The 13,186-nt window shown below is 40.2% G+C and overlaps 1 protein-coding gene across 1 annotated transcript in view; it reads left to right on the forward strand.

Annotated features, from left to right (window-relative positions):
* The window catches only part of CLSTN2 (calsyntenin 2), a 636,147-nt gene that overhangs the window by 469,994 nt on the left and 152,967 nt on the right, over nt 1–13,186 (forward strand). The window contains exons 3-4 of the mRNA XM_024245139.3: nt 5,856–6,051; nt 6,785–6,993. Coding sequence (XP_024100907.2) covers nt 5,856–6,051; nt 6,785–6,993 — 405 coding nt within the window. The remainder of the gene's footprint in view (nt 1–5,855; nt 6,052–6,784; nt 6,994–13,186) is intronic.

Raw genomic sequence — 13,186 nt, forward strand, 5'->3', positions numbered from 1 at the left:
CTTGTGCTTTGAATCTTTTACTTGTACATGACTGTGTGACATTGGTTGAGAGATACTGGTTCATTGTTAAGTGGATCCTTCAAAAGTTGGTGTATTTCATTATATAATATCAAGTCACATGCATTAATATCACTACCCATCTTATCAGACAAGTATTGAAATATTGGTAAATTGTTAAACTCCCTGTGGCAGACACAGGCTTCCCCAAACTGAAAGCTTCAGTTTTATCATTGACAGCAAATACTCTCAGTTCTTTTTCTTGATGGGACAGGCTTTCTTCAAAAAGCGTCTGCCACGCATTCAAATTTGAATAAACATAGTTCGTCTGTCAATCATTCTTTCAAGTAAAAAATGTCATTTTATGAAAAAAGGTCCTAGTTCAGTTCACAATTTAGATCACACAAGTGCTTTTCCTAGACACAAACCAGCATACTTTGCTATGCCAAGTTCTTTAAAGTGCACTTTCCATTTCATCCCACAGAATATTAAAAAGACATGAACTCATTGTGATTTAATAAAAATTGATAATATTTACTGCATCATTAAAGTCATTCTTAAGTGAAATTGGCTTTTTTCCCCTACATGTATGTTGTGATGAAGAATGCAGTTAGCCACTCACTAAGCCACCAGCGCTTTTACTCCCCATTGCTTTTATGTCATCAGTGCAAATGCCAACACAGAGAAAAAGTCAAATAACATGTTAGTATTAATATGATGATCACTTTGACTTTTTGAACCCTTACAAAGTGTCTTGGGGATGCCAGAGGTTGACAGAGCACACTCAGAACCACTGTCCTAGAACATCACACTCACCCAGTAAGTGATAAGCTGCATGAAAGAACAAAAAGGGTGCTGACCGTAGATGCCAAGATTTTAGTCCTTTGTTGGCTTTAGACTGTCAAAGTGACCTTCGATGAACACTTAATCTCTCTGAGGCTCAGTTTCCTCATCTAAAAAATTGAATTAGCTTACTTTGTTTTTCAAAGGTATTCAAAGGAAGGAGCAAAATATGCTCTAAAAATCAAGTTAAAGACCTTTCCCCCAGAATCCTATGTGAGGTATTAGGAGACAACTACACGAACTTCTGCTGGTGTCTTTCTGCTGAGAAGCAGGTAACTGTGAGATACCTGCTCACAGGACTGAGGGTCCGGAGTGGTCATGTCTCACGCAGGCACAGCAGGGGCTTGTCTTCTGGTCTGGCCCTGAAGGGGGCTTTTGGTGAAGCCCCAGTTCAGCCACCTTGGCCCACAGCCCATGTGAGATGGCAGCCAAGGCCTGGTGGCCTGGTGCTGCTGGCCTGCTTTTCCACGCAGCGCATGGCTAGCCTCACACCCATGCTCATCTGTGTGTTGTCCACGCACAATTCCTGGCACAGTAGCAGTTCTCTCCCCTAAAAGCATATTGGAGGGCAAGATTTTGAAAATGATATCTTTATATGAAAACCATTAGGTCTGATCTTTTACTTTTAAATGTATCATCCTCCCACTGCAGTGCTCTGTTAGTATAATAACAAATTCTAGTGACAGGCCTCACAAAAAAAGTTCTTGTATAAGACATAAGACAGCCTAATGTGTCTTACACTGACGCTGAGAACTGCTGTTTTAAATATCTTTCTATCTAGAATTTCGTCCTGGGACCTTTCTTTCAGAAGTCTCTGTTTCAACTTGTCAAGACGTTTTAAATATTCTATTTGGTATAGTTCTAAGTAAAGATATATTTAAAACTTTCAATTATTAGCTTGAATTTTACCTTTTTTATCATGCAATGCCCATTTTTAAATACAAATATAAGAGCATTTAGCTAGCATACAGAATACAAAAATTACAGAATTTGTATTTTATAGTTCATATATACATATGTATTTAATTCTTACCACAACAGTATAAATACTACACAAAACAAACTCAACTGTTTTAATTTGACTTCCATTTTTTTCTTTTTCAACTTTTATCTTAGATTCCATGGGTGCATATTCAGGTTTGTTACAAAGGTATAATGCTTGGTGCTAGAGTTTGGAGTATGATTGATCACGTCACCAAGAAAGTGAGCATAGTACCCAATAGGTAGTTTTCCTGCCCTTGCCTCCCTGTCTCCCTGCCTCCCTGCCCCCGTTTGTATTCCCCAGTGTCTATTCCCCATCTTTATGTTCATGTGAATATTACCCTTTACCTTTGGGTTACTGATAGCAAGGGCAGCCTGAAAAAAAAAAAAAAAGCAATGGGTCATCTGATCTTCCCTTTTCCCCTCCACCATCGTTTTCAGTGTAAGTGATTGGCTAATACAGGATGTAACGTGAATAAGAAAGGCTACAACAGAGTTCCTTGGTTGTTCACATTTCTCAGTTTTCTACTCCCTCTTTTTGCATTTGAAACAAGTTCTGGTTCAAAGGGAAAGTGTGGCCTCTTGGGGAGGTCAGCTTCCTACTTAGTCAGTTGAAGACATAACATGATTACCTTGTTCTCACTCTGAGTCCCACTGAAATCCCACATGTTGTTGGGTCCATGGGAATTCTGAAAGCTATATGCAAATGGGGCAGCAACACGTGGTGGACATCTGTATTGCAGCCCTCTCCTCTGCTCATAACATGCTCCATTGTCCCATCAGACTTTATTCACAAAACAGAGGTTCAAAGATAAAATTATTAAGAACTTCAAGGCTGAGCACAGTGGCTCACACCTGTAATCCCAGCACTTTGGGAGGCCAAGACAGGAGAATGGTTTGAGGCCAGGAGTTCGAGACCAGCTTGGGCAACATAATGAGGCCTCCATCTTTGCAAAATAAAAAACTTAGCTGGTTGTTGGTGGCACACACCTGTAGCCCCAGCCACTCAGGAGGCTAAAATGGAAGGGTTGCTTGAGCTCAGGAGTTTGAGGCTGCAGTGAGCTACGATCACACTACTGCATTGCAGCCTGGGTGACAAAGCAAGACCTCGTCTTAAAAAAAAAAATTCAGGACAGAGACAGCAAAGATTAAAACCAAGCTCAGGATGCTTCTGAGCACAGGACCCTGGGTGGCTCTTAGGTCACACGCCTGTGAAGCTGGCCCTGCCCCACGGCCTCCACTCCTGCCACACTGGACCTGCGGTCCCTTGGACTCACCATGTTCCTTTCTTCTGAAGGGTCCTAAGCCACCACATTCTTAGGGAGGCCCTCCCTGCCTTGCCTGACCAGGTCAGAATACTTTTAGCACACATAGCTCTCCTTCAATGTACTCATCACAATCACCATCCTTCTTTCAGGTACTGATTATTTGACTGCTTATTTCCCTTCCTACCAGACTGCAAGCAGCTTACAGGCCAGGGCTGGGTCTATTTTTGTTTATTATTGGTTTACCAGTGCTTGGCACATAGTGCCTAAAAAATATTTGTGAGAAGAATGAATATTTATGAGGTGGATGAATAAATGAATGAATGTTTTTGCAACCAGAACACAAGTGTCAGGTGAAGAGGTAGGATAAATGAGGGTGCCATGAATGTTAGGTTCTGTTCTAGGTTTTGATGAAAACGAAGTGGGTCTTGATGGTCCTTTTCACTTGTCTGTCTTTTCTACCAGGTAAGAAGTACTTTAGGATAAAGCATCCTTATATTTTAAGGTAACCAAGTTGTTAGTCTTTGTGTCCCCAGGCCTAGCACAGTGCCTGAGACTTAGCTCTCAGAAAAATTAGTTCTATTGAATTGAATTGTTCCGTAGATGGAAATATGTCACCTAAACTTTATCTTGTCTTCCCTTTGTATCTCCTCTTTCCTCTCCTCTGTCTTCTTTCCCTCTCTCCTCTCCTTTTCTGTTGTTAAGGATTTCTGCATCTTGAAAACTAGTTGTGATCAGATCTTTCCAAGAGAAGATTATACTCATCTATTCTAGGTTTAACTTGAGTCTTCAAAGAGAAATGGTCTGATTAGCCTTATAACAATGGCAGTGGTTGGGCACTCCAGAGAATGCCCCAGAAACAGTCTAGACACATTTGTTGATAATATTGTCATATTGGCATTGATCTTGGGAGAGAATCAAAAAGCAGGTACTTTAGAGGTTCATCTATTCAACACTTCTAATTTAGAGAAGAAATTAAACTTGAGAATTTGAGAAGCCCTATTCTCTTGCCCTGGAGGCGGCAGAACTTGTCAGAATGCACAGTACAGAAATGCCAAGTGATCCTGAAAAACAGAAGTGAATGGGAACTAGCCTTCTTATTGGAACTGGGTCCATAACCTGTCTTGTCCGTTTATTCCACAAGTACATTGAGAAATGGCTAGGAGGGCTGGCGGCGGGGGAGTGGGAGATGGGGGTGGTAGTGAAAAGGGAATGTTAATAATGAAATTGAGGATCAATGAGTTTCTTTTTGAAAAGCATAAAGGTAAGATTGGTATTGATTGAACATCTCGGAAAACATTGTTAGTAAGAGATCATGGCACGATTCAGGAGAATTTCTTTCCTGAATGAGACTTGAATTGGAATATAGACAGTTTCTTCAGGCAATCCATAGAGTGGTTCCTTAGAAGTTATGGGGCTGTTTGGAGATGGTGTGGTGGGGTAGAAAGTACATGGACTTAGGAATCAGCCATACCTGGGTTTAATACTTAACTTTAGCTCTGTGACACTGAGCAAATATTTAACCTTTCTGATTTTCTCTTTCTTTTTTAAAAATTGGAATAAATTGATATAAAATACTTGCCTTGCTGGTTTTTTATGAAGTTCAAATGAAGTTCTCTGGGTAGGGGTACAAAGCTTGGTGCCTGGTGCAGAGCAAGCATGCAATCATCTCATCCCTTCTCTTCACTGTGTCAGCTCTTATGAATAGTTGGGCAGGACCTGGACTAGGGTGAGGCAAGAAGGTGCCTGGGTTAACCTGAGAGCAAGGCCCCATTAAATGATGCACCGTAGGTACCTTGCTTGCCCCTCCTTGGCCTCAGCAGTGCAGCTGAGGCAGTGTCAGACCAGGGCTGGTGCATCTTAGCGTAGATGCCCCCCACCCCACCACCATCTCTGGGACCATCTTACAGATGACATAGTAGAGGTCCAGACAGTCAGTATCATTTGATTTAAGCCAATCAGTTAGTAAGTGGCAAGCCTGGAATGTGAATCTAGGCCTCTGGACTCTTGGCCTCTGTTTTGCTCCCTCGAAGCCCATAGCTAAACTCTTTTCTCTAACAAGTCTGTAAATTTTCTCAATAGGGAAAGAGGACATGTCTCAAATTTTCAGCACTTCCCAAGACATTTACTACAGGTCTTGCATGCATTTGGGGTTCAATAAATAAACATGCATTGATTGAGAAAAAAGGAGATATTATCATGGCATTATAATTTTAATGCATAGAAATAGTTATAATAAACATTAACCCAGCTGAAGGAGAGAAATGCATTAATTTCACAACATGTTCAGCTCTTTAAGATGTTAGCTTTTCAGCTCCACAGGGGCTCTGGAACTCTGGAACTCACATAGACTCACCCCCACTGTTTCAAAAGAGAAAACTGCAACTTGGAAGGGGAAATGGTAGCTGGAGACAGAAAATGAAGAAGTGGGGGAGGTGGAGGGAATTTAGCTGCAGCAATGTAGGCAGTGTTTAAACCAGGAGTAAAGGAAAGAGGAAAGCAGTGCTGCTCATACATTAGTGAGCACACACATCACTTGAGGATCCTGTTAAAATGCAGATTCAGTTCAGGAGGTCTGGGTGGGGCCTGGGATTCTGTATTTTTAAGAAGCTCCCAGGCAATGCTGATGCTGCTGGCTCATGGACCACACTATGTGCGTGGAAGAAATTGCATGGAGGCTTTGAGTTTGTGAATCTGGTCCAATGGAAGCACTGTCTTCAATCTGGCAATTCTCAGAATTCCCACTTACTGTTTTCCATCCTTCTGCAGGGGAAATCTGTGCGTTCAAGATCCATGGCCAGGAGCTGCCCTTTGAGGCTGTGGTGCTCAACAAGACATCAGGAGAGGGCCGGCTCCGTGCCAAGAGCCCCATTGACTGTGAGTTGCAGAAGGAGTACACATTCATCATCCAGGCCTATGACTGTGGTGCTGGGCCCCACGAGACAGCCTGGAAAAAGTCACACAAGTGAGTGGCCTGACAGAGCCCTCTGGACGCCCCTCCCTCCCGTGCCCACCCCACTTCGTTCACATGCTGCTCTTCAGATATGTTTACCCTCTTGTCGCACAATGGTGCTCCAACTTTGCTCAACTGCTTGGCAGTTTCCTGGTCCCATGCAGGCATCTTCACAGTCTGCTTTCTACACCTGGAATATTCTACTCCCTCTTCTTCACTGGAAGATACTTTTGTTTCACCCTCAGGTCTGAGTTTAGGTGTCACTTCTTCCAGTAAGCCTTCCCTAAGCTGGCCCACCCCCGCAGACCTGGTCAGGACCTTTCCCTGGGCCTCTGCAATGCCATAAGCTGCTCTTTGTCACAGCAGTTTTCACTGTGGGTTGTCACTGCTTTCTCCCTTATGTTTATCTCAGAGCCTAGCAGAGTAAGAGGGGCTAAATTCTTACTGAATGGAGAAGTGGATGAATAGAGGGAGGAATGAACAGTAAACCTGTTGCCTAAAGCTGGGGCAGAGGGAAGGGCATAAAGGTCTCTCTGGGATGGATTCATCTCAGAGCGTCAGACCAAGGGCAAGTAGAGAGTCTCCAGTGAGAGGGAGGATGGGACGCTCAGACAACTGCCACAATTGGCTGGTGGTTTCTCCTTTCACTTGGCCTTGGGACCTCAGTCAGTGCCCCCAGGAGGTACAGGAGGTTGGTGTGACTCTTTCTTTATCACCATCCCTTCCTTTCTTTGTGTGGTCCCAGGGCCGTGGTCCACATCCAGGTGAAGGATGTGAATGAGTTTGCTCCCACCTTCAAAGAGCCAGCCTACAAGGCTGTTGTGACGGAGGGCAAGATCTATGACAGCATTCTGCAGGTGGAGGCCATTGACGAGGACTGCTCTCCACAGTACAGCCAGATCTGCAACTATGAAATCGTCACCACAGATGTGCCTTTTGCCATCGACAGAAATGGTGAGTGTCCTCAGAGGACCCCTGTGGGTCAGGAAAACAAATCCATTGCCTCCACTCTGAAGACCCAACAAGGGCTCTGAATATGCTTGGCAAGTTATGCCTTCCTTGCCATGTTTGGTCTAAGCTCCATAACCCAGAGCTCAGTCCCACACTTGAGGGAATGGCCTTATCTGATTAGCAGCCCTGCCAGGTCTAAAACACCCTCAGGAAACCTCAGAAACCTGCTCACTCAATGTAGTCTGTACAATTCACAGTGCCACACATCTGGATACCGAAGATGGTTGATTTCCTGGTCAAATTTTCTAGTTGTCATCCAGATGTGAGCCATGCCATCAGCTTGGCCATATCTGGGTCCGTTTCCTATGTAATAAGTCATGACACCAGCCCTATTGCCTCTAGATGAAGACATGCTAACAGAGGAGGTGGGACTTTTGAAATCCCTTCTAAACCATAGCTTCATTCAGGATTTTTTTTTTTTTTTTTTTGAGATGGAGTTTCACTCTTGTCGCCCAAGCTAGAGTACAATGGCACGATCTTCACTCACTGCAACCTCTGTCTCCTGGGTTCAAGTGATTCTCCTGCCTCAGCCTCCCGAGGAGCTGGGATTACAAGCGTGCACCACCATGCTCGGCTAATTTTGTATTTTTAGTAGAGATGGGGTTTTACCATGTTGGTCAGGCCAGTCTCAAACTCCTGACCTCAAATGATCCACCCACCTCAGCCTCCCAAAGTGCTGGGATTACAGGCGTGAGCCACTGTGCCTGGCTTCATTCAGGATTTTATAAAGCTTTTGCCAGTGTCCTTTTTGAGAATTTCAAGCCCAGTGAGAATGAAGAATGAAAGAATCCTCCCACAATAACCCAATCCCAGACTGAACAAGACTGAAAGCATTCCTATAAAGCCATTTGGACATTTCCCCATCACCATGAATAGAAAACTCATTGTAGTATAAATGCCACAACCAGAGGCCCAACAATCTCAGCCCACTTTAGCTGTAAATTTCAACACCTTCAACACCTAAAATCAAGTGTAATTATTTGCCAAGTACATTGTTTAATTATTAGTGTGAGTTTGTGGGTGTTTATATGTTCTTCCTACTATGTTTCCAATAAGATTTAAGTAGCGCACAAAGATGCAAAAGTTGCAAAATTCAAACTCCATTCACTCTGTAATTATTTATTGAGTGCCAGGCATGGTGCTGAACACCGGAAAAGAGATAGAGTGGAACTTAAAATAGACATGGGCCTGTCCACATACAGCTCATCATCTAGTGGAAAAAAATAGAAAATCCAGTGGCAGCAAGAGTGAAGATGGTGCACAAAGAATGCCATGAACCAGGGTTGAGCAACAAATTAGCTCTGTACCTCAGCCAAAGGAGATCAGGGGTAGCTATACTTACATCAAACAAAATAGGCTTTAAGTCAAAAACTGCAAAAAGAGACAAAGAAGGTCATTATATGATAATAAAAAAAGTAAATTCATCAAGAAGATACAGCAATTGTAAGTACATATGTACCCAACACTAGAGCATGTAAATATATAAAGTAAATATGAACAAATCTGAAGGGAGAAATAGACAACAGTACAAGAATAGTAAGAAACTACTTTCAACAATGGATAGAGCATCAAGACATAAAATCAATAAGGAAACACTGGATTTGAACTGTTATACTTTAGACCAAATGGACCTAAGAGACATATACAGAACATTTTATCAAACAGTAGCAGAATATACAGTACACACGGAACATTCTCCAGGAAGATCACATGTTAGGTCATTGTTTTCAATGAAACTCTTCAAGTTTCTCTACCAAGTTAGCCGGTAGCTACTGTGCCCAGCAATCACCAGAAGCTCAGACAAAAGAATATCAGCAGGGGAATTCACCCACAAGGATCCCTTCGAGGCAGCCTTGCCATTAGAAATTAGGCTGTGGGCACAGCTTCAATGATACAACCATAGTGTGAAAGTTTAAAAGGTTTTAGTACGTACAGATTCTGGGAATACATGGCATGCCTACAGGCCACACAGAGATCAGGAAGTGCAGGCTGGCAGAGAAAAAGAGACCAATGGGCCTATGTTTTTATTGAGTTCAAAGCATTAATTAAGCAGATTTCCCACGGGGAGATTTGTTTTTGTTTTTGTTTTTTGAGACAGAGTTTCACTCTTGTTTCCCATGCTGGAGTTGCAATGGTGCAATCTCAGCTCACCACAACCTCTGCCTCCCGGGTTCAAGTGATTCACCTGCCTCAGCCTCCCGAGTAGCTGGGATTAACGGCATGCGCCACAACACCTGATTAATTTTGTGTTTTTAGTAGAGACGGGGTTTCTCCATGTTGGTCAGCCTGGTCTTAAACTCCTGACCTCAGGTGATCCGCCCACTTCAGCCTCCCAAAGCACTGGGATTACAGGTGTGAGCCACCACACCCAGCCCCATGGGGAGTTTTAATTGTTGGCTTTAAAACAAGCAGGCATGAGTTCTAGGAGGTCACATGTTCACTGAAAGGTAGTCACTGTGGCATATCTACACAGTTCATGCAGAGTATGAGGGGCAACAGGACCAGGCAAGTAGGCTGTATCTAGCTGTCCCATAGGGAACTGGTCACCAGGAGGCTATTGTATAAGGCAGTTGTTTGAATTAGCCACACAGAGAAACTTGGAGAACTGGAAACTGTGTTAAGAGTGACTGAGTCCTGCTTCTGGTATGGGGAAGTCCAACTAATATTCAAAATGAATGCCAAGGTAACATAAAATTGTAAGCATTCACTATAGCCATTAAGTCTTACATTTAAGATTTAAATCATATAAAATGTTTTTCTCAACCATGACGGTATGAAACTAGAAATCAATAGCAGGATAAAAAGCTAGAAAATTCACAAATATGTGAAATTAAATAACGTGGTCCTGAACAACAAATGGGTCAAAGAAGAAATCAAAAGGAAAATTTTAAAAACATCTTGAGGGAAATTAAAATGAAATCACAATATGTCAAAACTTTTCAGATGTAGGAAAGGCCATTTTAAAAGGGAATGTTATAGAAGTAAATAGAAATAAATGCCTAAATTTTAAAAGAAGAAGGATCTCAAATAAACCTAATGTTATATACATCAAGGAACTAGAACAAGAACAAACTAAACCCTAAATTAGTAAAAGGAAAGAAATAACAAAGATTAGAACAGAAATAACGGAAATAAACACTAGAAGACCATATAAAAGATCAATGACACCAAGTTTGTTTTTTTAAATAGATAAACTAATTGATAAACCTTTAGCTAGGCTAAGAAAAAAACAGAGACAAGACTCAAATAGATGAAATCAGAAATGAAAGAGAAGACATTACAACTGATACCACTGAAATAATTTTCAAAGGATGATAAGACTGCTAAGAATACTTTTATACCAATAAATTGCATAACCTAGGAGAAATAGGTAAGTTCCTAAAGACATGCAACCTTCCAAGACAGAATAATAAGGAAATGAGAATCTGAACAGACCAATCATGAGTAAGAAGACTGAATTCATAATAATAGTTTTTTTAAATATCCCATCAAAGAAAATCCCAGGATCTGATGGCTTCACAACTGAATTCTACCAAACATTGAAAGAACTAATACCAATCCTTCTCAAACTTTCAAAACACTGAAGAGGAGGGAACACTTTCAAACTCATTTTATTAGGCTGGCATTACCCTGACATCAAAGTCAGACAAAGACAGTACAAGAAAAGAAAATTACAGGCCAATATTTCTAATGAGCATAGATGCAAAAATAGTCCTCAACAAAATACTAGCAAACCAAATTCAATAGCACATTAAAAGGATCATACACCATGATTAAGTGGGACTTAGCCCTGGGATGCAAAGAAAGTTCAACATACACAAATCAGTAAATGTGATATACTACAATAACATAATGAAGGACAAAGATCATATGATATCTCAATAGATACAGAAAAAGCATTTCACAAAATTCATCCTTTCATGATAAAAATTCTCAACAAATAATGTACAGAAGGAATGTCTTCAACACAATAAAGACTGTATATTACAACACCTGATTAATTTTGTGTTTTTAGTAGAGACGGGGTTTCTCCATGTTGGTCAGCCTGGTCTTAAACTCCTGACCTCAGGTGATCCGCCCACTTCAGCCACTTCATACTCCACGGTGAAAAGTTTAAAGCTTTTTTCTCTAAGGTAAGGAATAAGACAAAGATGCTCACTCTTGCCACTTTTATTCAACATAGTACTGAAAGTTCTATCCAGATCAATTAAGGAAGAAAAAGAAATAAAAGGTACTCAAATCAGAAAGGAATAAGTAAAATTGTCTGTTTGCAGATTACAAGATTTTACATAGAGAAAACCCCAAAGGCCCCACCAAAGACTGCTGTAACAAATAAATTCAGTAAAGTTGCAGGATAAAAAAGCAACACACAAAAATTATTTTCATTTTTGTATACTAACCACAAACTATCCAAAAAATTTTTTAAAAATGCATTTATAATAGTATCAAAAGAAATAAAATACTTAGAAATAATTTAACTAAGGAGGTGAAATATCTGTACACAGAAAACTATAAAACATTGATGAAAGAAAATGTAGAAGACACAAATAAATTAGAAGATATTGCATGTTTATGGATTGGAAGAATCAATATTGTTAAAATGTTCTACTCAGGAATTGAAAACCAAATACGGCACATTTTCACTTATAAATGGGAGCTAAGTTATGGGTATGCAAAGGCATACAGAATGATATAATGGACATTGGAGACTCAGAAGGAAAAGGATGAGAAGTGGGAAGGGATTAAAAAAACTACCCATTGGGAACAATGTACACTACTTGGGTGATAGGTGCACTAATATCCTAGACTTCACCACTATAAAATTTATGTTAAAAAAAACCCCACTTGTACCCCTAAAACTATTAAAATAAAAAAACTTAAAAATAAAATGTCTATACTACCCAAAGCAAGATACAGACTCAATGCAATCTCTATCAAAATTACAATGGCAGTTTTCATAGTAACAGAAGATACAATCCTAAAATTCATATAGAATCACAAAAGACCTCAAATAGCTAAAGCAACCTTGAACAAGAAGAACAAACCTGGAGGTATTACATTTCCTGATTTCAAACTATAAAACTGTATTGCAAAGCTATAGTAATCAAATCAGTATGTAGCTGTCATAAAAAGACACATAGACCAATGGAGCAGAATAGAGAACCCAGAAATAAATTCACACATATATAGTTAGCTAATTTTCACCAAAGGCACCAAGAATACACAATGGAAAAGAATAGACTTGTGAATAAATAGTACTAAAAAAACTGGATATCCACAAGCAAAACAAAGCAAAATTGGACCCTTCTGTTACACCATACACAAAAATAAATTCAAAATGGATTAGAGACTTACACATAAGACCTGAAACTATAAAAACCCTAGAAGAAAATATAAGGAGAAGGCTCCTTGACATTGGTAGTGGCAACGATTTTTTAATTTGATAGCAAAAGCATAGACAACAAAAGCAAAATTAAACAAGTGACACAATATCAAACTAAAAAGCTCTGCATAGTGAAGAAAACATTCAACAAAATGCAGAGGCAACCTACAGAATGGGAAAATTATTTGTAGACCATATATGCAATAAAGAGTTATCCAAAATATATAACGAACTCATATAACACACAATAGCAAAAAAAAAACCAAACTGATTTTAAAATGTGCAAAGGACGTGAATGGACATTTTTCCAAAGAAGATACACATATAAATGGTCAACGTGCATACAAAAAGATGTTCAATGTCACTAACTACCAGTAAAATGCAAATCAAACCCTCAATGAGCTATCACCTCACAACTATTAGGATGACTACTGTCAAAAAGTCCACGAGGAGAAGCGTTGGTGAAGGTGTGAAGAAAAGGAATTCCTTGTAGACTGTTGGTGAAAATGTAAATTGGTACAGCTATTATGGAAAACAGCATGAATTTACCTCAAAAAATTACAAATAGAACTACCATAGGTTCAGCAATTCCACTTTTGGGTATGTATCCATAGGGGGGAAATAATCAGTATCTTGAAGAGATAGTTGCACTCCCATATTTATTGCAGCATTATTCATGATAGCAAAGATGCAGAAACAAGCTAAGTGACTGTTGACAGATGAATGGATAAAAAATATGTGGGAGATACACAC

Source organism: Pongo abelii, chromosome 2 (assembly GCF_028885655.2).
Source record: "Pongo abelii isolate AG06213 chromosome 2, NHGRI_mPonAbe1-v2.0_pri, whole genome shotgun sequence".
Classification (NCBI taxonomy): domain Eukaryota; kingdom Metazoa; phylum Chordata; class Mammalia; order Primates; family Hominidae; genus Pongo; species Pongo abelii.